We start from the raw sequence: 21710 nt of genomic DNA on the forward strand, positions 1-21710 counted from the left end.
AAAGCACCCAAGAAAAAGTAAGACATAGGGTTACTGGGAACAAATATAGGGATCAGATGTAGATTCCAAGAGCACACTATCAAAGTACTTAGTTTGAGACTGCCTATAAGTCTCATCCGGACACAAGCACAAAATCCAACAAAGAGGAATACACTCAAATGCTTACATTATAAATTTAAAATAACATATAATACATAAACAGATAGATGATTTACAAGGAATAAAATATCTCCCAAAACAATAACTATGTATTTGACTGTTTTCCTCCCAACTAGGACTCTGGCCAGGGCCAGGACAAAACCAAGTAATCTCATTCCGAGACAAAGACATGTTGGAAAACAGATATAAAGGGATAGAAGACACAGTATGTACCTCCCTGCCCGCTATGGGAGGTCAGGATCCCCACCCAGTAAAAAAGTAAAATAACGAGGAATATATATAATATATATAAAAAGTGAAATGGTTTTATTCTGATAACGATGAAATCATGTGAGGAGTATTAGTTTAGAAAGATGGTGTATGACATTTATTTGTTGCAGTCGCATTAATTCAATTCATGAACAGGAAACAATACAGACTATAAATTAAAATGAAATTTTTAAAATCCACACAATATTCGGCTCTTTCAATTTGAGCTCAAAAAGTAAAAGCACCTTTTTGCCAACAATTTTAAATTGCATTTATACAGTGCTAATTCCAAATTTATATGTCCACTGATTAGGCGCTTTAAAACACAATTTTAAAAAGACCACATAGGTACCACCAGCAGACACAGAATGCACAAGAACTAAAACTCCCAGTTGACACCAGGGGAACCCCCATATTTTAAACCTGATCTCTGATAGTAGGAGAAAGATGAGGAAAATCTTGTCAAGAGAAGGAATTCTTTCCCAAAGACTCACTACCAGAGAGGGGTTTGAACCCGAGAATTCAACTTGCTGATTCTAGCAGGCTCTCTGGAGGCTCATAGGAGGTAATGGCTAATTATTATATAGATAAAATTCAGTCGACTAGACCTAGCTCCTGGTGTGCCGTATTGAAGAGCGTGTTTGAATTTGTTGTGCCAAAATCTGACAAGTCCTGTATTATCACACAAAAATAAAATGGTTTAGCCAGCTAAAATTTGGCATAATAATATAAATACATATAGACCTGCCAACCCTTCATATTCCAGAAGGCCAGAAAATAGGAATTTCTTACAAATGGATAATTCTGTATCAAAATGACCACCAACTTTGCCACGAAACATAAAGTAAAGACAGTATCCCAGCACAGGTGGAAAAACTACATATCACATGTATACTAATACACTAGGTAATGGAAGGGGGAAAGGAGTGCAATTAATTTTACTTAGCTCCCTTTTGGCAATCATTTTTGTTGTTGTAAATTCAGATTTTTAACCCCCCCCCCCCATTTTTTTCTTCTCCGTACCCACCATCATTAATTTTTGTAAATCGGAATTTAGAGACAATGGCGGAATTGTGGAAAAGGACGAGTGAAAATAGGAATGATTCCGCCAAAAGTGGAAGGGTTGGCAGGTATGTACAGAGTACTAATAGTGCTAGTGAGATTACCTTATTCTATTCACAATAAATATGAAAATGACGAGTATGATGATCAAGTGGCGAATGACTAATATTACAGATGGAGATGGCAGACACTCAAAACAAATATAGCATTGAAAGGTTTTGTTGGTTTTAGGGTCTTTACTGCTTTTGCAATACTTAAAGGTCATTTTAATTATCACAAATTAAAAGGAAAATGACTGGATCCAGATAAAAGTAAGAATATCCGATCCTTTCATTTAGTTTTATTTATTAAACGAGTTATTTTTATTGTGCCCAATAACACTACATGCAATAGCATGATAAAAATATAATGAGCTTAACAAATACAAATGAATGAAAGAATACGTTTATCCCCCCCCTCCAAGTAAGATTATTAGATATTCTGTGGCCAATTGTATGGTAGTAGTACTTCAATTCGCCATAATTTGCAATTTTCTCCATCTACCAGAATGACAATTTGATCCAAAAAAGAGAAACGTTGGATTTATATTCATGCACACCAAAAGTTATTTATAACAATAACTGCCAATCTTTCACACCGTATTTCACACCAATAAAATGTGTGCAATGCGCAAATACTCTGCAATCGTTGAATAAAAATTTTATTCAAAGTGTTCAAAATATTATTCAACGATTACGTATTTACTAAGAATAAGAAATGATGGACGATAGGGTTTTCCAATGAGAGGGGTGGAATAATAATATTTATCTCACCATAAGTCGAGGAGAGGCAAGACAGACTGGAACGACCCATTATAATGGGACATCGTATCTTTTCAGCGAATTCTATAACTTATCATTAATAAACAATAATAATACACAATATGAATGAAATATCCGGCCCACAGACGAATGCCTCCTCTTACAGTACAGGAGGCCATGTTGCTGTTTCATTCCTCTCTTACCCAACCTGCCAATCAGAATAATTTCCATTCCAGTCACACAACTACCAAATCACTGCTTCAACTTTTACTTTTAGAGAGCAGTGGGGGCCTCCCTGGAGAGCCTGTGATTGTAAAAATACAAACGAAAAAGGGGAAAATGAAAAGGCATCCAGTGGAAACAATAATTTTGTTTTGCTGACGAAAGGTTTGTACCCAAAATGTTCATTTTTGGTAGTGTTTCCATCTGAAGCCTCGTGTCCACCTTTCTGTTAGTACTTCAACTTTTAAAACAAGCAAAGAGGTACAAAATCCATTGCATTTATCTGACATCCAATGTCTACCATTTCAACATACAAAACACTAAACCAGGCCATTCCTTTGTATAAAGATGCCCTTATAAAAAAAAAAAAAAAATTTTTTTTTAAAAGGGTTTTACGGCGCTTGCAACACATTAAGGTCATATCAGCGCCAGTAAAAAGGAAGAAAATGGGATAGTAAAAAGTTCTAGAATTACAATAAACCATCCAAGAAAAGGGAAGACAAAGGGGAATTGGTTCAAATAAGAAACAGGTGTAGATTCCAAAATCACTCTATCAAAGTACTTAGTTTGAGATCACTAAAAGTCTCATCCAGACACAAGCACAGGTCCCCGCTAAGAGGAACACACTCAAATGTTTTACAAATCCTATATAATATAAAGAAAGCATAATACAGTGCATGAGAGAGATGATTTACAATGAAAAAAATATCATCTCCCAAAACTAACTATACATTCGATTGTTTCCCTCTCAGCCAGGGCATCTGGCCAGGACCAGGACAAAACCAAGTAATCTCATTCCAAGACAAAGACAGAAAGCATGTTGGAAAACAGATAAAGGGGATAGAAGACACAGTATGTACCCCCCTGCCCACTATGGGAGGTCAGGAACCCCACCCAGAAAAAAAAAAGAATCATAACTGTTTACACTCTGTTTAACATTACATGTAATAAATAATTAGATTTCAATTTCAATAATAAATGTAATGACAAACACACAATGAAATGAGAAAATGGAAACAAACACCATTGAAATGATCGAGAGTAGTAGGGTTCAGATGAGAAGGAAATTGATCAATGACATGAGATTTCACAATGGCTCTATGAATGAACAGAGTTTTTGTCGCACCTTTTCCCTTTACACAAGAGTTGATATCTTTTTTTCTCTTCTCTCACTCTCTTTGGTAAAGTAACTGCAACTTAGTGAAATTCTGTTAAATTGATATGACTACTTCACTACTTGATGGGTTAAAGAAAAACAATTGCTTGCCACCCTTTGGATATGGCACTACTATCTTAATGCGAGATATTTTCCACTGGGTCTTTATAATTAAGTATAGACCCAGATACCCAATCACAGTTGGGTGGTCGGAGAGGGTCTGAAATACATAAAGTTTGCCCGTAAGGCAATTGCTGTATTAACTGAACGATTGTGACTCCCTTTTCATCTCCCCCCCCCTCTCCTCCACCCCCACACACACACCATCACCATTCTATTCTCAACAAAATGCAGTCATATATAGTGCTGAGAGACGTGAAATGAAATGGTTCTCAACGACTACAACTACAAAGAAAGTCGCATTTATTTATTCTCACTTGCTGTCCTTACCTCACATATTTAAATAAATTAAATATTGAAATCAGATTATTATTATTATTATTATCACCACCATCACATTATTGTATCATAAAAAGATCTTCATGCATTTCCATTCATTTATATGTACATTATTTACCACTCTGATAACCAGTGAAAAAAAAAACAACCATATCAATATTTTCATCGACAGGAACTTGGAATCTAGAATGTGTTCTTGAAATAAACAACTAAATAAATAAGCAAAAGTAGAAACCTTATTCTACCGCTACCTACTCCAAATGAGATCACCTTGCTAAAGTTGGCAATATATAGAGTTTGGTGGCATAACAAACAGATTTATAGTGAATTTAATGATGGGTAGCGGTATAACAACAAAGTGTCAATGTTATGTTAACACTAACACACAGAACGGTACTTGCTGGATTTTTTTTTAGCACACCTCTCCGAAGAAGGGAGCGAAGTGGAGAGTGGTTAAGGCATTGCACTGTGATCCGAAGGACCCGGGTTCGAGCCCCGCTTCAGAATCTTTCTTTTTTTTTTTCCATGGGTGAGATTATTAACCCCCAATTGGTTCATTTGGACAACATGGGTGATTCCTGTTGACATCAGACATCTTGTTTGATGGATTATCTACATTCCTTCATGGAATGCCTGGTTGCCATTTGCGAAAGGGCGTAATTTGAATTTTTTTTCCCCGAGAAGCCAAAAATTTGATGCTCATGGGAGGTAATGTCTTATATTAATATGTAGATATAAAATGCGGCCACCCAATCCAGCATGCTGTATTGCAGAGCGTGCTGGAATTCTGTGTGCTAGATGGAATCCAGCAAAGTATTGTATTCAAAATCAGAGAGAACAAAACAAAACCCAATGCTTTTCTGAAAGTGAGAGTCTGCAAAGCATTCTCAAGTCATTATATCAAAATATTATGAGTAAAACCTGAAGAAAGCTCTTGCATTGAGGCATGGCAAACGATTAATATCACCACAAATAAGCTTCAAGCATTCACAAACAGCGCCTCAGAAATATCCTAAATACCAGACATCATCACAAATGGAGAACTGCTCCAAAAACTGAACCAGCCACCTACTGAAACGGACACGGTGAATAAAACCAACTTAATTTTTGACTCTTTAGTTTTTGCTTTGATCTTGCTGTATCCCCCGTGCCACCCACTGTGCATCTTCCCCTGTCGCCCATTCCACTCCCCTGATCACAGGCAAATCACTGATAGCAGGGAACTTCACCTGTCACAAGTGATTAATTACCTGCACCTTCGTCAGTTGAAACAAGGGGAGGTAAGCAAGGTCCGAAAACAAGGGTGATATTGTCAAAAAATGCATAATAAATGCACTCCTTACATCATTTAATACTGGAAACCTATGTGTCACACACCATTTCTTATTTTTTAAAAATATTTTAAATTTCTGTCGTAATTATATATATTTTTGTGAAGTGCCAATTGGATTATAAAGCAGAAAAGAATATTTCAAATTAGTGAGTGAAATTTTTCTGTCCACCGTATATCATTGATTAAAATATTTTTAAAACATGTTTTGTCACCACGAGGGTCATATTTTCTTACACCCTAAAATAATTCAATAAATTTTATGCAATTCGCTAATTCCAGAAGTACGCTTAATTCACACAAAATAAAAAAGTTATGATTATTTAAAATCTGGGCAATCTGTTGTGTGAAATAACATTATTATTTTTGGTTGAGTGATTTTATGTTTTTTTTTATATTAATTTTATTTGTGGTACTGAAATTTTTTTTGTACTTCAGATAAGGATGGAACATTCTCTTGAAACTCATATAACAAAACTAAATAATCTATGTAGACTTTGTGGCAAAAGATGTTTGAAAAGAGGAGGTGGGAGAAGCAATTTAAAAAGATAAAGAAAAAATTGCAAGACATGAAAGAATGTAAAGAAAGTATCATCGGACCAGTTAGAAAAGCAATACAACATGTTTTAGATCAGAATAAAATTGTCAGACAAGCATTTCAAGGTGGCCACTTCATTGCCAATCACTGCCACAAATACATAAAGAAAGAAATCTACAGACACCTTACAAAGACAGCTATACATGCAGTTAGTACAAACACCCAAAGAGACACCCTAATCACGAAAATAATTCAACTTGAGAGCAAATATAATACTTTAAATGACAGCTACAGAGTTGTACATAAATTAGTATCCCATTCAAATCCCATGTCATCAGAAGAAATTAAAAGAGCAGAGGAAGCCGTCATAAGGTATTTGCAGAATTACAGAGAAGCATTCCCTCACTCAATTACCCCCAAATTACATATATTGGAAATGCACTGCATTGACTGGTTGAAACGATATAAGATAAATTTAGGATTCCATGCCGAGCAAGGTGGTGAATGCTCCATTCTAGCATATGGAAGATTGAAAAAAGAGCAGGAGGACTTCAAAGCGAAAAAGCAAAATTGTCTTTCACAATGGAAATATCATTGCTTCAAGTTGAACCAGACGTCAGTAGTCACTTACTTCAGAAGGGCCCCTAATAATAATCCTAAATATTAGAATGATATCTCTCCTTTCTGGTTGGTGTTGAAAATAGATGAGAAACTATTGTTAAACTTGTGTATTTGTTTTCATAATGGTGTTGCTTGCATTGTGATTAGACATGAAACTTTGTTAGTTGTGATGTATGACAATAGAAGAGAGAGAGAGTGATAGAAATATTTCTTAGTAAATTTATTACTGACAATGTGATCGGGAACGTGACAGACCATAGAATTTATATTATTAATTAATGAAATATGTCATCAAGTGAATCTTATTCATAAGAAATGATTGGATATCAGTTTTATAAGACACACACTAACACGTACCTTCCAGTCATCACTGTGACTGGCTAATTTGTGGACAGGATACTGGTGGATTTGATAAGGAGTTACAATATCAAGACCTCTCACAGGACTGCCAGGTCTGAACAGGCCATAAAACTTACATTTACATACACTTTTTCCTCATTCTCTCCTGCTTCTGATTATCCCAAAATGATTTGCCTGTACGGTGACTTATGCTATTTATTCACATGTTTCTTACCAATCATAGTTATGATCTTGCATTGAATTATAGTACAACTCATGGAGAGTGGCGTTGCAAAACCATTAGGTTCATAGCCATACAAATGGTATGACAATATTCTTTAAATTATGAAAAACAAGAATATATGAATAAAAAAAAGTTACGTCAACGGATTATTGAGCAACGATTATTTGAAAATATCAATAAAATGCAGAATCCGAGAGAAAAAATACAGGTAGCGAAAATGCCGATGCCGGTAGCATGATGAGTCATCGACCTGTCACAACTTGATTAATTACCCTCCCACCAGTGGAGCGCTGGCTCAAACTAAAAGTTCGAGTTTTAGTCGCCGTGCGGAGGTAAAGAAAAGGAAATGGGGCTGGATTGGCCATATCCTCAGGAAGCCTGGCAAGCAATGTCACCAGGCAGGCTTTGGACTGGAACCCTCAAGGAAAGAGGAGGGTTGGTCGACCAAAGCAGACTTGGCGACGAAGCATTGAGAGTGAGTTAAAAAAGAGTCGGACAAACCTGGGCCCAGATAAAGAAGACGTCCAGACAGAAGAGTACTATTGCGACCCTGTGTTCCACAAGGAAAAAAGATGCTTCACTCACTCAACCCTAACACCGACAATATCCGTAGTTTACCCAGGTTACTTTTACATCATGCTTATTTATTTAATTTTTCTGAGACACATTATATAGTATCAAAGTATTAAAGCTAATGTTTTTAGTTGCTGCATGTTAATGATAGTTGAATAAAACTATCTATGTACATGCTCATTTTTAATACATCAATTCCAATTTTGAAAAGTAGCAAAAATCTCTAGAATTGAGTGTTAAGTCGAGTAAGTCAAAACTTGAAGGACGATGATGACGATCAAATTATTGACGAAGTCATTTTATGTCTTACTGGTTATGAGACTGATATATCAATGCACATGTCCGTCACAAACAAACACCCACACACACACACGCCTGCGTTCATGCACACAGAGACGCACAAATAATACAAATCTGATGTCTTATATTTCATTAATAATAGTGATTGGCAGCCTGTGACGGGATGGACAAGTACATGTGTAAAGAGATGAGCGCCACCAGGAGAGAGAATCCGGCCTTGGCCAACAACAACATCCAGGAACCCAGGCCTACAGCTGATGTCAAGATTCTGGTTGGGAGGGAGGGAGGAAAAGAAGAGAAATATGTTAGAATTATCGTAAACTCGACTTTATTATTACTATTATTCTCTTTTTATTATAATTATAAGTTGTGATTATTATTATTGTATTATTATAATTATAACTATATAAGCGAAATTATTATCCCACCACTAGTATAGCTATGGATGTTTTGTTTTATCAAATAAATAGTTCTCGAGAACTAAGACCCGTGCGGCACTACAAATAAATTTTCCGTTTTCATTCCTCAACAAAGACATGACTTGAGTTTGCTTATTCATTATCCACATTTCTTCTATCCTCTTGTACTACCATCGTCATGAATAATCATCAGCCATCAACAAAATAGAAATCCAAAATCTATGTTTTTTTCCTTTTTAAATTTGGCAGAATATAACGAACAATAGTGGAAGCTATGTGCGGCTATGTGGTCTAGTGGTATGACACTCGCTTTCGGATCGGAAGGTCCTGGGTTCGAGCCTCGCTCGGCGCATAGTTGAGTCCTTGGAAAAGACTCTTTACTCACATTCTCTCACCGTACTCAGGTGTAAAATGAGTACCTGGCCGTTAACAGCGTTGTCTTTGTCCGAAAAATTGTAATATCGCCTAACAGGCATCATGTCTCGTCCTACATGTTAACTGTTGCTGTTGACCAGGGACCCCTTGTAAAGCGCATTGAGCACGTTAAGTGGATATTTCGCTATATAAATGCTCAATTTAAGCTTTGATTTAATTATTGAAGGTAGATAATAATGTGGACTTTTCCAGTTTCTCTGTTGTCAAGAAAACGTGTTGAATGAAACACTTAAAGAATAATTAGTGATTAATTCATCATGTTTTGTAGACCAAAGGGGAAACCAGAAACATCCACATCAATTGTCCTCGTTAATTGAATTACAGCTTCCATTCAATTCGACTATCGTTATTTATTTCTTTAAGCTTCAAGCAGCAACATTTTCATAATAAATAACATGCATCTATGGGAGTGGGGTTAGCAAAGTTTTACAAACAAAAGAAAAAAAAAAAGAGATAAAACTGTTGTTTTTGTTTTTAAGGGTTTTACAGCTCTTGTAACACATTTAGGTTAAATCAGCGCCAGTAAAAAGGAAGAAAATGGGATGGATTAACATGACTTCATGCTTGACCCCGATAAAGAAATAATAGTTTGATATCATACAATCAGGCAAGTCCTGGCATGGATTTTAAATTGAGAAATTAGCGAGCAGGCACTGGTGTTAGATAAAGATCTGAACTGAACAAGTATGTATGAAACCGTGCCAGACAAAGCAAGAAAGAAAAATACACAATAAAAAACCTCCCAAAAATTCAGGCTACCTTGACTGGGGATCAAACCTCAGACCTTTTGATTACCAGTGTAATGGTAGCACATCTGACCAGTAATCAGAAGGTCTGAGGTTCAATCCCCAGTGAAGGTAGATGCATCTTTTTTTGGGATGGTTATTTTCTTATATTTTTCTTTTCCTGCTTTGCCTGGCCACCTTTTCACATTCATACGCACTTGTTCAGATCTTTAGGTATGAATTTCACTTGGTTTTGTATAAAAATAATTTTTTAAAAAAGAATAAAATTTGATTGTTAAATAGGAACTAGTTTGAAATCATGGACGACAATGATGATACACGACTTACTCGACAATGAGTGGCCTATAACAAGCCAAGCCCAACAAGACTATAACTATGGGTACAGATGAACTCTGAAGGTAGTTCCGCCCATATAGCCAAACTAGCATGGCCACACTGATGTGGTGGATCTGTGAGAAAAACAAAACAAAAAAAAACACATTTTAATAACATTAGAAATGTACAGAATACATTATGAATACAATGAAAAATAGGATTGAATGATAAATAAATTCCCTCCTGTCTTAGCCCTCTATCTTGATGTATTTTTGAACTGGCATAAAAGATTGTGTGTGTGTGTGTGTGTGTATGTTTTTTTTTTTTGAGTTTTAGTTTTAAGCATGTGCTAACATTTGGATAGTATGTATGCGATGTAAAACACTTTGAGGTTTAGATAGAAGGCACAATATATGTACTATTAACTGTTATTGATGATAAATAAAGGGTACAAAGAAGTGCCTGGTGAAAACAGAAAATAAAAATATCAGTGTTAGAGATCCAATTGATACGATATCCTTTGCCTAACACACACACACACACACACAGAGAGAGAGAGAGAGAGAGAGAGAGAGAGAGAGAGAGAGAGAGAGAGAGAGAGAGAGAGAGAGAGAGAGAGAGAGAGAGAGAGAGAGAGAGAGAGAGAGAGAGAGAGAGAGAGAGAGAGAGAAGAGGAGAGAGAGAGAGAGAGAGAGAGAGAGAGAGAGAGAGAGAGAGAGAGAGAGAGAGAGAGAGAGAGAGAGAGAGAGAGAGAGAGAGAGAGAGAGAGAGAGAGAGAGAGAGAGAGAGAGAGAGAGAAGAGAGAGAGAGAGAGAGAGAGAGAGAGAGAGAGAGAGAGAGAGAGAGAGAGAGAGAGGAGAGAGAGAGGAGAGAGAGAGAGAGAGAGAGAGAGAGAGAGAGAGAGAGAGAGAGAGAGAGAGAGAGAGAGAGAGAGAGAGAGAGAGAGAGAGAGAGAGAGAGAGAGAGAGAGGAGAGAGAGAGAGAGAGAGAGAGGAGAGAGAGAGAGAGAGAGAGAGAGAGAGAGAGAGAGAGAGAGAGAGAGAGAGAGAGAGAGAGAGAGAGAGTAATACAACCAAAAAAAAAAAATGGCTCTCAAAATTGATAACTATCTTGCCGACTCTCTTCTGTGGACTACTGAGCTTGGCTGACTCACTAACCCTGCGACCTTTGCATTGTTTGTTTGTTTTTACGAGTTTTACGGCATTTCCAACACATTACGGTAAAATCAGAGCCAGTAAAAGAAAAGGTAAGACAAAGGGGACTTGGTTCAAATAAGAAACAGATGATGTAGATCCCAAGAGCAGGTTATCAAAATACTTAGTTTGAGATCACCGAAAAGTTTCATCCAGACACAAGCACAGGTCCCTAATAAGAGGAATACACTGAAATATTTACAAATCATATATAATTTGTAAACAAAACATAATACAATGCATAACAGAGATATGATCTACAATGAAAATAAAAATATCACCTTCCAAAACTAACTATGCATTTGACTGTTTCCCTTCCAGCCAGGACAAAACCAAGTAATCTCATCCCAAGACAAAGACAGAAAGCATGTTGGAAAACAGATATACATAGGGGGATACCTGCGAACTTTCAATGAGCAAGCAAATTAAAACAGAGATTTACATTCAGGAAAGTTGTGTATTGCAAGCACAAATATAGACTCTCGTCTCATAAGGAATTAAAAGAAACAAACAAACAAACAAAAAAACAGAGGGAAAATGTATATGCCAAGATGTAGTAGAAATAAGAGCTGGCAGTTTTGACCTTGTCACCAGCTGTGGTGATAATGCATGTATGAGTTGCATTGTACATTAGTACGGCACCTATAAGGTGCTATGCTACATCAGCATAAAAATGTCAGAGTCACAGGGAATCCACATATCGGGACCAAACACGTCTATTCCTTGCTAGAGTCGCAATTTCGTCAATGGGCATAGAATCCAGCCCATGTATAGTGCCTGCTGGTCTAGTTGTCGAGCTCTTCAAGTTGGTAATAGAAGTTCGACGCAGGAGGCGGTCTGCATCCATGTGGAAGATAAGCCCTGCAAAGCAGAGCCTGTGTCTCATCACTGTAGCTACCAGGTCGAATTCGGCGCGTTTTGTAGTGATTGTTTGTTTGTTTTTGTTTTTAAGGGTTTTACATCGCTTGCAACACATTTAGGTTATATCAGCGCCAGTAAAAAGGAAGAAAATGGGATAGTAAAAAGTTCTAGAATTACAATTAAAGCACCCAAGAAAAAGTAAGACAAAGGGGAACTGAGAACAAATAGGGATCAGATGTAGATTCCAAGAGCATACCACCAATGTACTTAGTTTGAAATCACCTACAAGTCTCATCCAGACACAAGCACAAAATCCAACAAAGAGGAACACACTCAAATGCTTACATTATACATTCAAAATAAAAATAATAATACATAACAGAGAGATGATTTACAAGGAAAAAAATATCATCTCCCAAAACAATAACTATGCATTTGACTGTTTCCCTCCCAGCTAGGACTCTGGCCAGAGCCAGGACAAAACCAAGTAATCTCATTCCGAGACAAAGACAGAAAGCATGTTGGAAAACAGATATAAGGGGATAGAAGACACAGTATGTACCTCCCTGCCCGCTATGGGAGGTCAGGATCCCCACCCAGTTTGTAGTGATGATGATGATTCCTATCTTCCCAACCTTACTTACCAAACTGATGTTAGAGTCAAAACTCATCTGAATGTATTTCCAGTCAAATTCCACTCCTCTTGCCCCAATCCAAAGTGGTATAAATCTGGTGATAATAATAATAATAATAATAATAATAATAATAATAATAATAATAATAATAATAACATTCTTCATATTTTTATCTTGAGGAAAATTAATGAAACAGCTTATTCATTTATAAATGTGCAATGATCATAATGAATCTGTGGAAATACATTAATTTTTCTATGTCATTCTATAGTCTCTGTGCTAAACGAAAAATTGGACAATACTACTATCTAAAACACCTGATGACAGTAGCTCAGCTGCAGTCGATCTCATTCCAGCAATCATGAATTTTAACTCTCACTTAGCTAGCTAAATATTTATAATCTATTTTTTCCTTCTCATCGTACATATTCTTGCCAACCATCTTATTTTTCTCAATATTTAGGCTGATTTTCTCATAATTTCAAACAATCATATTTTCAACATATAAAACTTCAAGCTAAACATTTGCTGAATTTATGGAGGCTTATCAGGTCAGTAGAGATAAAAAAGAACCCCTGTAATTTGGGTGACAATCCTTTGTCTGGTTACTCAGGTTCAGCTCTGGATGTAGACAATATTTAATGATCATTCACCTTTATGATTTTTTACCCATTTTTACTACTAACAATCTGTGCATTTACCATATGTTACAATGAATGACATAATCAGTCGGATGGTGAAAATGTTTGAACTGAGATATTGCCAAGTTTAGTTAGAAGGTCAATTTTTAAAAATCCAAAATGAGTGCTTGTCATAAATGATTAAATCAACCCTTTTTGTACATTTTCGGGAAATATCAAAGCTTAATTTCACTTCTAAATATTTTTTACAGCAAGTCATTGAAAAAGTATAAAATTTGAAAAAAAATTGCTGGATACCTTTCCCATACATCTGACCATAATTCATGAAAAATCACCCAATTTACTACAAATAAAGATTAAAATTATCTGGGGAGCATATTCTTTCAGAATATTAAAAAAAATGTAAATCCAAAATTTTCACCTTCCAACTGATTATGTCATGCACTGACACATAGATGAGAGGCTGGCTGAGAAAACCCGGGAAGATGCGTCAAGCTTCGATTCGAGATATGAGCCAAGAAAATTTAAACTGGTAAATGATCACCACTGCATACATAACTCAATTTATGAAATTTGCGCATTTTTCCGGGTTTTTTCAGCCAGCCACACATACTTAAGTCAACATTCCTACATTATCATATATTGGATTTCAAAGCGTATTAAAACGACACGAGAAATCGTACTGGTTAGCAAATCTATATACAGTCTCCATATTGTGGAGAGAAAGATAAAGTGAGTAAATGTGATTCATATACAAGGGAACAACACATATATGAGCCACATTTACTCACTTAATCTTTCTCTCCATTTTATTGGCTCATTCAGGCACCTCTAGTCTCCATATTATATAAGATTAAGTAGATAAGACTAGTATTTAAATCACATGGTCACGGCAAGCTCAGTCATAGCCCATCCCATTCAAGTGATCATCAATTTCAACCGTCCCGTGGCTAGCTACAAAAATTTTCTTATTCAAAATCTATTTTTTAAAATAACATTTATATACAGTCTTCATTTTACAAGACTAAGTAGATAAATTTAGTATTCAAAATAACATGGTGACATCAAGCTCATTCGTGGCCAATCCAATTCAAGCAATCATAAAATTTAACTGTACCTTGACTATAAGTATTCATAATCTATTCGTTTAAACTTTACAATCTCCATCACATAAGACTAAGTAGACAATGCCAGTTTTTCAATCACCTGGTGACAGCAAGCTCGGCTGTGGCCCAGCCCATTCCAGCAATCATGAATTTCAACTGTCCCTTGCCGGCAATCTTGGACATGAAAAAGTGGAGGCCTATCAAGTCAATCACATCCACCGAAGTCTTTAGGAATTCCTGCCATGAAAAGATATTGGAAGGTTTATGTTTTGTTTGTTTTTTAAGGGTTTTACAGTGCTGGCAACACATTAAGGTCATATCAGCGCCAGTAAAAAGGAAGAAAATGGGATAGTAAAAAGTTCTAGAATTACAATTAAAGTATCCAAGAAAAGGCAAGACAAAGGGGAACGGGTTCAAATAGGAAACAGATGTAGATTCCAAGAGCACACTTTCAAAGTGCATAGTTTGAGATCACCTAAAAGTCTCATCTCGACACAAGCACAGGTCCCCAATAAGAGGAATACATTCAAATGTTTACAAACCATAAATAATATGTAAATAAAACATAATATCATGCATAACAGAGAGATGATTTACAAGACAAAAAAAATTTCATCTCTCAAAACTAACTACATTAGTACATTTCAATTTGACTGACTGTTTCCCTCCCAACTAGGGTATCCGGCCAGGACAAAACCAAAGCAATCTCATCCCACGACAAAGATAGAAAGCATGTTGGAAAACAGATGCAGGGGGATAGAAGACACAGTAAGTGCCTCCCTGCCAACTATGGGAGGTCGGGACCCCACCCAGAGATATTGGAAGAAATGAAGAGAAAATAAACTCAAAACGTTTACAATTATATCCAAGCTTTACCTTCAACAAATTAAGTGTTGATGCTACGATTCAACCTCTGCTTTGCGAGTTAAGAGATCCAATATTATCTAACTGATTCAAAAACCTATTTCAACCAATTGTAAAAATAACCCAAACAAATAAAAACATATGAATTAACAGTTGAATTAAAGTAATCAATCTATGCTAAATTATAAAAATAAAACTACGCCCTTTGCCACGACGTCATAGTATATTGTCGCCTAGGCATTCCACGAAGGAATATAGGTGATTCATCAAACAGATATCTGATGTCAACAGGATTCACCCATGTTGTCCAAGTGAAAAAATAGGAGGTTAATAATCTTGCCCAACGAAAAAAAGTGCCTGAAGCAGGGCTCGAACCCGGGACCTTCCGGATCACAGTGCAATGCCCTAACCACTCAGCCACTTCACACCCTACGCTATGAGTTAGTTAATAGTTTTTAAAGAAAAATAAAATGACAGCATCTTACTGTATGCAACACTTTGACAAGAACACTAATCAAACAAGGCACAAACAGAAATATCTAATAGACCAAGCTACCAATTAACTGTTGGGTGGACAGAGAGATCATAAAAAGAACCTTGAAAGCAACCGGGAACAAAAACACATTTCGCCTTGCCACCACAAATTTTGGCTAAAAAATCAGATGAATATGAGGAAAAATTCTGAATTTGGCCAAATTGTCCCCCAAAAAATCTGTCACATACTGATTAAATTTGTACAAGTGTAAAATCCGAATTACACTTAAAGGCTACAGGAAATAAAAACCTTCTAGTCTTCCGCTGGGATTAAGTTATTAAAAAAAAAAAAAAAAAAAAAAAAAGAAAAAGAAAAAAAAACAAAAAAAAACTTAGGTCTGTTCCTCAAGATGGCCCCAAGAATAACTGCTGACAGGGCCAGGTGGAGATCCCTTGCATCACCTCGAGTGCCAGCAGGCCCGGAGAGGATTGAGTGAGTGAGTATTCCCCATCTTCCCCATCTTACCCCAGTGATATCCAAGCCATCCCCAAGAACTTCTGTGGCAGGGAAGAAAGTGGCCAAGATCAACATTTTACACAGCTGTGTAAACAGGTACGCACCACCAGCCTGTACACATTTCCAGAAAGCACTGTACTCAGCTCTGGGTGGAATGAAACAAAAATAGTAATATCAATAAAAATAATAATAATAAAAATAATAATAATAATAATAATAATAATAATAATAATAATAATAATAATAATAATAATAATAATAATAATAATAATATCAATAAAAATAATAATTAAAAAAAAAAAAAAAAAAAAAAAAATAAAAATAAATAAATAAATAATAATAATAATAATAATAATAATAATAATAATAATAATAATAATAATAATAATAATAATAATAATAATAATAATAATGATAATAATAATAAATTAATTTGAATACATTATCGAGCATGTCTGCTTATTTTAAAAGCTTTTACAAAGTGAATTTTGTTTCACCAATACAGATTTAGAGGATGAGAACAATTTGCAATTGCAGTTGCAATATACAGTGAGATGTTAGAGATGAATGATATAGCAAATTATGCATCTCTTCACCTCACCGATTATTACATATGGATACTTATGGATTGTTTCCAGCACAGGTCCTTGTAGGTCCTCTTCGCCGGACTCTTCTTCATCGTCTTTGTAACGAGTAATGCCCTATAAAACTTTGATTTCACATCTGATAGTGATGGAATTCTACCTATGTTATGTATATAATTTATATAATTATAACATATAAATTATGCACTAATATGTATTCTCTTTCACTACTAATAACACTTGAACTTTCATCTCTGAGGGGTCATTCATGGCATGATGTAAGACGTCTAGAGAGGCAATGAAGGAGAGATGGTGGGCGAAGAAATGGATAAAAAAAAGAGAGATAACGCATTGCTTCTATTTTAAACCACTTCTTTCAACAACCAAGCCCCACCATTTTTTTCATTCACCCCAACAAAATAATCCCGTTTAAGAAGTAGACCTGTAAATGAGCTCTATAAAAATTGACTGAAACTCTTCGACAAACTGAAGATTCAATTATTTTTTTTTTTTAAAATAAGGGCATCATTGGAGAGGAGAGTGATAAATACAATATGTCAAAATAGTGGGTGTTATTTCTTACTGGAAGTATGACTGCCATAATTTGATGTAGAAGGAATGCATGTCATTCATATAGGTAAAGATGACTTCATCAAAGTCATATTCCTGCCTCTGGAATTTTTTTGACATAGAAAAATAATCACCATTATCATCTTTAACTTCTAGCCATGACCAATTGAATTTATTCCTCACCACGGGACTCACATCTTTATCGATGCTCGACAAGTCTGAATTGCGATCCACGAACAGCTCAGCCATTGTGAGAACATTAGAATAATGTAGCAATGAGCAAACTTGATTTTCAATCAGTAAATGACAGAGAAAAAAAAAACTTAAATAAATATGACTTCTGGCCAATACACTGAATTATTAAGTAGAAGTGAATTATCAAGAAGAAACTTCGGCAGGCGTAGCGGAAAAATTCAAGGAATCGAAATGAAGGTAAATCGCCACAAAACAGCAAGCTCGCTTGGGCTTGAGCAAAACAATGCCAAAAAACGTCCTGATTTGCACGGGAATTAATTAGGCTACTTACCATTGTTCCTTATGATCAGGTACTCAATCAGCGAAGAAACGGTCAAACAGTTTGTTTACAACGTGAGGCAATCGAAATGTGCTTGTAGCAATCTATCCTACCATTCGATTTGAAGATGTCTACATAACAGACTTGCGGCATTCGCAATTTACTTTATCATAGTTTTGAGACTCGAAGGGTAAATGTGGTCAATTTTGGCTTAGATGAAACAGTGAAATTTATCGCTCGGTGGCTCAGTTAAAATTGGCTACAGTTGGGATCACGACGGATTGGAAAGTGAAAAAATAATTTAACGAAGGATGTGTGAAAATACCCAGGGAAGTGTTCAGACACGCCTTTTATAAAAAGCGTCGCTGTTTTTGGCAATATATACATCGTTAATATAAACGGTCCCCATGAGCCATGCGTAGCGCTGTGGAACACTCCTAATTATTTTACGGTCATTCGACTACGATTTGTGAATTCTTTCTTTTTTTTATTTCTTTCTTTCTTTCTTTCCTTTTTTAAATATTTGAATTTGACAAATTTGACTGATTTCAGTTAATTGACTGAGAATTTACAGGTCTAAAGAAGGCAATTCTAGGGACTAGGGTTGTTTCCCTTCAATGTCACTGCGAGGAATATGTGGAAGGTAGCATCAGTTGCCAAGGACCTTGACAATTGTCAAATCGTCAATTGCCAAGGATTGTGTCAGTTCATCAACTATGCACGTCACGTTGTCTAAACTGCACTATAAATCTGACTGCTTAGTTTCCCACTGTTCCGAGCGCCGACGTAACCTCACCCGACAGGTAACCATTGTGGTTTTATTGTTAATTAGATTTTTTTTCTATTTTTTCAATGAGTTCATTTGGTAAAATGTCAACTAGGTATCTACAATTAACTGCGACGGAGTGACGTCAATTAATATTTACTCTCATTCATTTCTCAGAATTTCTTTCTCTTTTATTTTCTTTTCTCTCATTTCCTCTTTTTGCCTCGGGTCGTGCCAGTTGTTAATCGTCAACACTTAACTATCACGGAGTATGGAGTGATAGTCATACCTCAATATAATTATTAGTACTCTCATTTTTCCTTCTCTATCTCCATCTCTGTTTCATTTACTAATTTTCTCCATTTCCATCCTCTCTCACTAGGCAGTTTAGTGAGCAGCAGCAGTGGCAGTCAAATTTTGACCCAACTCGCCCATAGGAAAATTGTGACTGGAAATTGCCGTTCGCGTTTTGGGGGGTTCAATTAAAGATGTATAACTTCGTTATAAAGAGGAATATCGCAGATATTTTGGTATCATTATTTTGGTCTTTCAATTTCCTTTTAAATGGTGCCAATTAAGGAATAATCCATTAATAATTCCAGAAGTTATATGAAGTTAAAATTTGGCAATTTTCAAATGCATTTATTTTTTTATTTACCGCCTGTGTTTTTAAAATTTAAACGCTTGTTTTTAGAATAACATCTAAATTTTATTCTTACCAAATTTCAGGGCTCTATATCAATGCGCAGACACCTTTTAACTCTGCGCCGAAATGCCTTGTTTACATTATCTTCTCATCATGGCTGCCGGACGATATCGATATTCATATCAATATTCTAAATTTAGTTATATATTATGTTAAATTTAGTCCATAATATTTTCAGTACTATTATTTACTATGTTTTTATTTTGAATACATACTCTCCAACTTTATTTATAGGCATTTTATAGTTTTTTGTTTTAAAAGTACGTATATTTCTTCTCTTTGTGAAATCCGATATTAATAATATCGATATTTTAAAAATACCAATTGCTTTAATTTAATTTTATTTTACTTTGCCATCAAGTTTCTTTCCCATATGTTTAGATATATTAATCATTTGTATCCATATTCTAAAGGCCTTAGCCTTAATAATTATTATGGTAAGAAGTTCTATTAGTTCTGACACCCCCATACATTGAGAGAGAAGGGGGATGGGGGGGGGGGGGAATAACATTATATTAATTTTCAGTTCAAATGATTTAATAGCAATAAACCCAAAGTGGTTCAGCAGAATTTTTTAAAGTATTAAAAGCCAGAACTTTCCTCCTAATTATAATAGGGAATCTGTTTCAATTTATTTGAACCTTTTCAATCTACCATTTTATTTATATGCAATTAAATTGCCATAGGTAAAAATAAACTCATTATGTCATTACGCAACATGTTTATATCTTATCATTTAAATACTCTCAAACCCTTTTTTTATTAAAAATGTATTAATTCAAAGAGGGGAATTATTTGCAATTGTTTCAGTGAGATATTGGGGATAAATCCAAAAGTGATATAGCAAATTGTTTCTTACGTCTAGCCGAGTTTTTGATTATGTAACATTTGCGTCATATTATGTAATAATGTGTTAATTTGAAATGTTTATCTTCCTCTTTATTAATGTAAATTTATTGTCCTCGATAGGACGAACATTTTGGTATACAACATATGATTAGAACTCCATATTGACTGTTTTAACTTTAACCATTTTTTATTAACATCACGCGATTTCGGTCACAACTTTGCAATGGTAATTTTGGGGTAAAAATCGGTCTGAAATTTCAGACTTTGAACTGCCGTAACTACATTTCTAATCAAGATAGAAACAAAATTCAAACCGTTTTGTAATCTGTGTTGCCAGCTCTTTCATATGACATTGGTTTCAAGTGTGTGAGGTACATTTAGAATTTCTATTATTAAACTCCCTACTCTCACTCTCTCTCTCTCAAATTTCCTACTTTTGTCAGACCTTGCCAGTTGGTAAATCGTCTACTTTTTACGATTAATAAATGCCTATGGGGGGGGGGGCATCTGAAAAACCGACAAGCCTTGGCAAGGCCTCATACATATTGACTGGCTTGACTGACTTGACAAAAACTCCCACTGCTGCTGCTCACTAAACTGCCTATTTATACCGGTGATTTAGGCTAAATTATTTAGCATCCATGCATTTACCGACACGCAATATAGACATAAACATGCCAAGAATGCTCAAAATCAAAACAGGTCCCAATTCCCTCACTCCAACAAATAAATGACCCAAAATTTGGACTTCTTCAGTCTTCAGTAAGTTCTCGATTAATTTACACGTTTACTCGTTTACTTTGTATTGTATTTATTGCAAGACATTGTTAGCTGAATACTACTCACAATTCGGAACATTTGTAGACAATGACATACGGTACGTAGGCAAGGGCCACGCAATTGCCAAAGTGGAAAAAAGTCATCTTTATCGTTTAAAAAAAAAAGAAGTCAAAATCTATCCAATGGTGAAAGTATTACCAGCAGAAACACCATTGACAAGTCTGTGGCCGGAAGTGAAATGCAACCGGCGTTTTACAAATCAACAGTCGGTGATCCGGTTGTCTTACAATAAATTGCTACGTTGTCAAGACAGGAAACGTTTTTTCAAATCGTTTAACTGACCCTACTGCTGAACATGCTATTCCCAGATATAAGTTCTGTGATGAAAACAAAAATATAAATAATATCCTCCATCTAACAGTTCCATTTTTGGTCCGATAAATGTAATTAATTCTAAACCCCAGAATATATTTTTGTGCACTTCAAATAGCAGGAACGGACTGAAATTATTTGTAATTAATGAATAAAATTTAGCAAATGACAATTATGCTGATTCTATAGTGTAAATTCAGTACTTTCAATTCATTGTTCAATTATCTATAAATAATCACGAAAAGTTATCAAGTAGAGTTTTAAACTATTTACTGCGATACTGTATCATAGCAACGTTGTATAGCAACCAA

The 21710-nt window shown here is 35.5% G+C and overlaps 2 protein-coding genes across 2 annotated transcripts in view; one reads left to right on the forward strand and one right to left on the reverse strand.

Annotated features, from left to right (window-relative positions):
• Positions 1-437: 437 nt before the first annotated feature.
• LOC144959456 (BOS complex subunit TMEM147-like) lies at positions 438-21283 on the reverse strand. The gene is made up of 6 exons (XM_078892051.1): positions 21094-21283; positions 16268-16403; positions 14504-14640; positions 12666-12750; positions 9980-10101; positions 438-8320 (listed from the first exon to the last, which is right to left on the reverse strand). Exons 1-6 carry the CDS (start codon positions 21168-21170, stop codon positions 8185-8187), a joined length of 693 nt encoding a protein of 230 aa, XP_078748177.1. The 5' UTR covers positions 21171-21283; the 3' UTR covers positions 438-8184.
• Positions 21284-21664: 381 nt separating this feature from the next.
• LOC144959457 (uncharacterized) overlaps positions 21665-21710 on the forward strand; it is a 16993-nt gene continuing 16947 nt past the window's right edge. Inside the window, exon 1 of the mRNA XM_078892052.1 lies at positions 21665-21710. This exon is cut by the window's right edge and continues 96 nt beyond it. The gene's annotated coding sequence lies outside the window, so the exon portion shown is untranslated.

The sequence above is a fragment of the Berghia stephanieae genome, chromosome 14, assembly GCF_034508935.2.
Source record: "Berghia stephanieae isolate SIO BIC M18660-M18661 chromosome 14, UCSD_Bste_1.3, whole genome shotgun sequence".
Lineage (NCBI taxonomy): Eukaryota > Metazoa > Mollusca > Gastropoda > Nudibranchia > Aeolidiidae > Berghia > Berghia stephanieae.

Coding starts and splice junctions, on each gene's coding strand:
- LOC144959456 (XM_078892051.1), bottom strand. CDS start 21,170: ATGACTTTTTTCCACTTTGGCAATTGCGTGGCCCTTGCCTACGTACCG. Junction 16,404..21,093: donor GTCTACAAATGTTCCGAATT/GTGAGTAGTATT, acceptor CATTCCACCCAG/AGCTGAGTACAGTGCTTTCT. Junction 10,102..12,665: donor TTGACTCTAACATCAGTTTG/GTAAGTAAGGTT, acceptor TTTTTCTCACAG/ATCCACCACATCAGTGTGGC.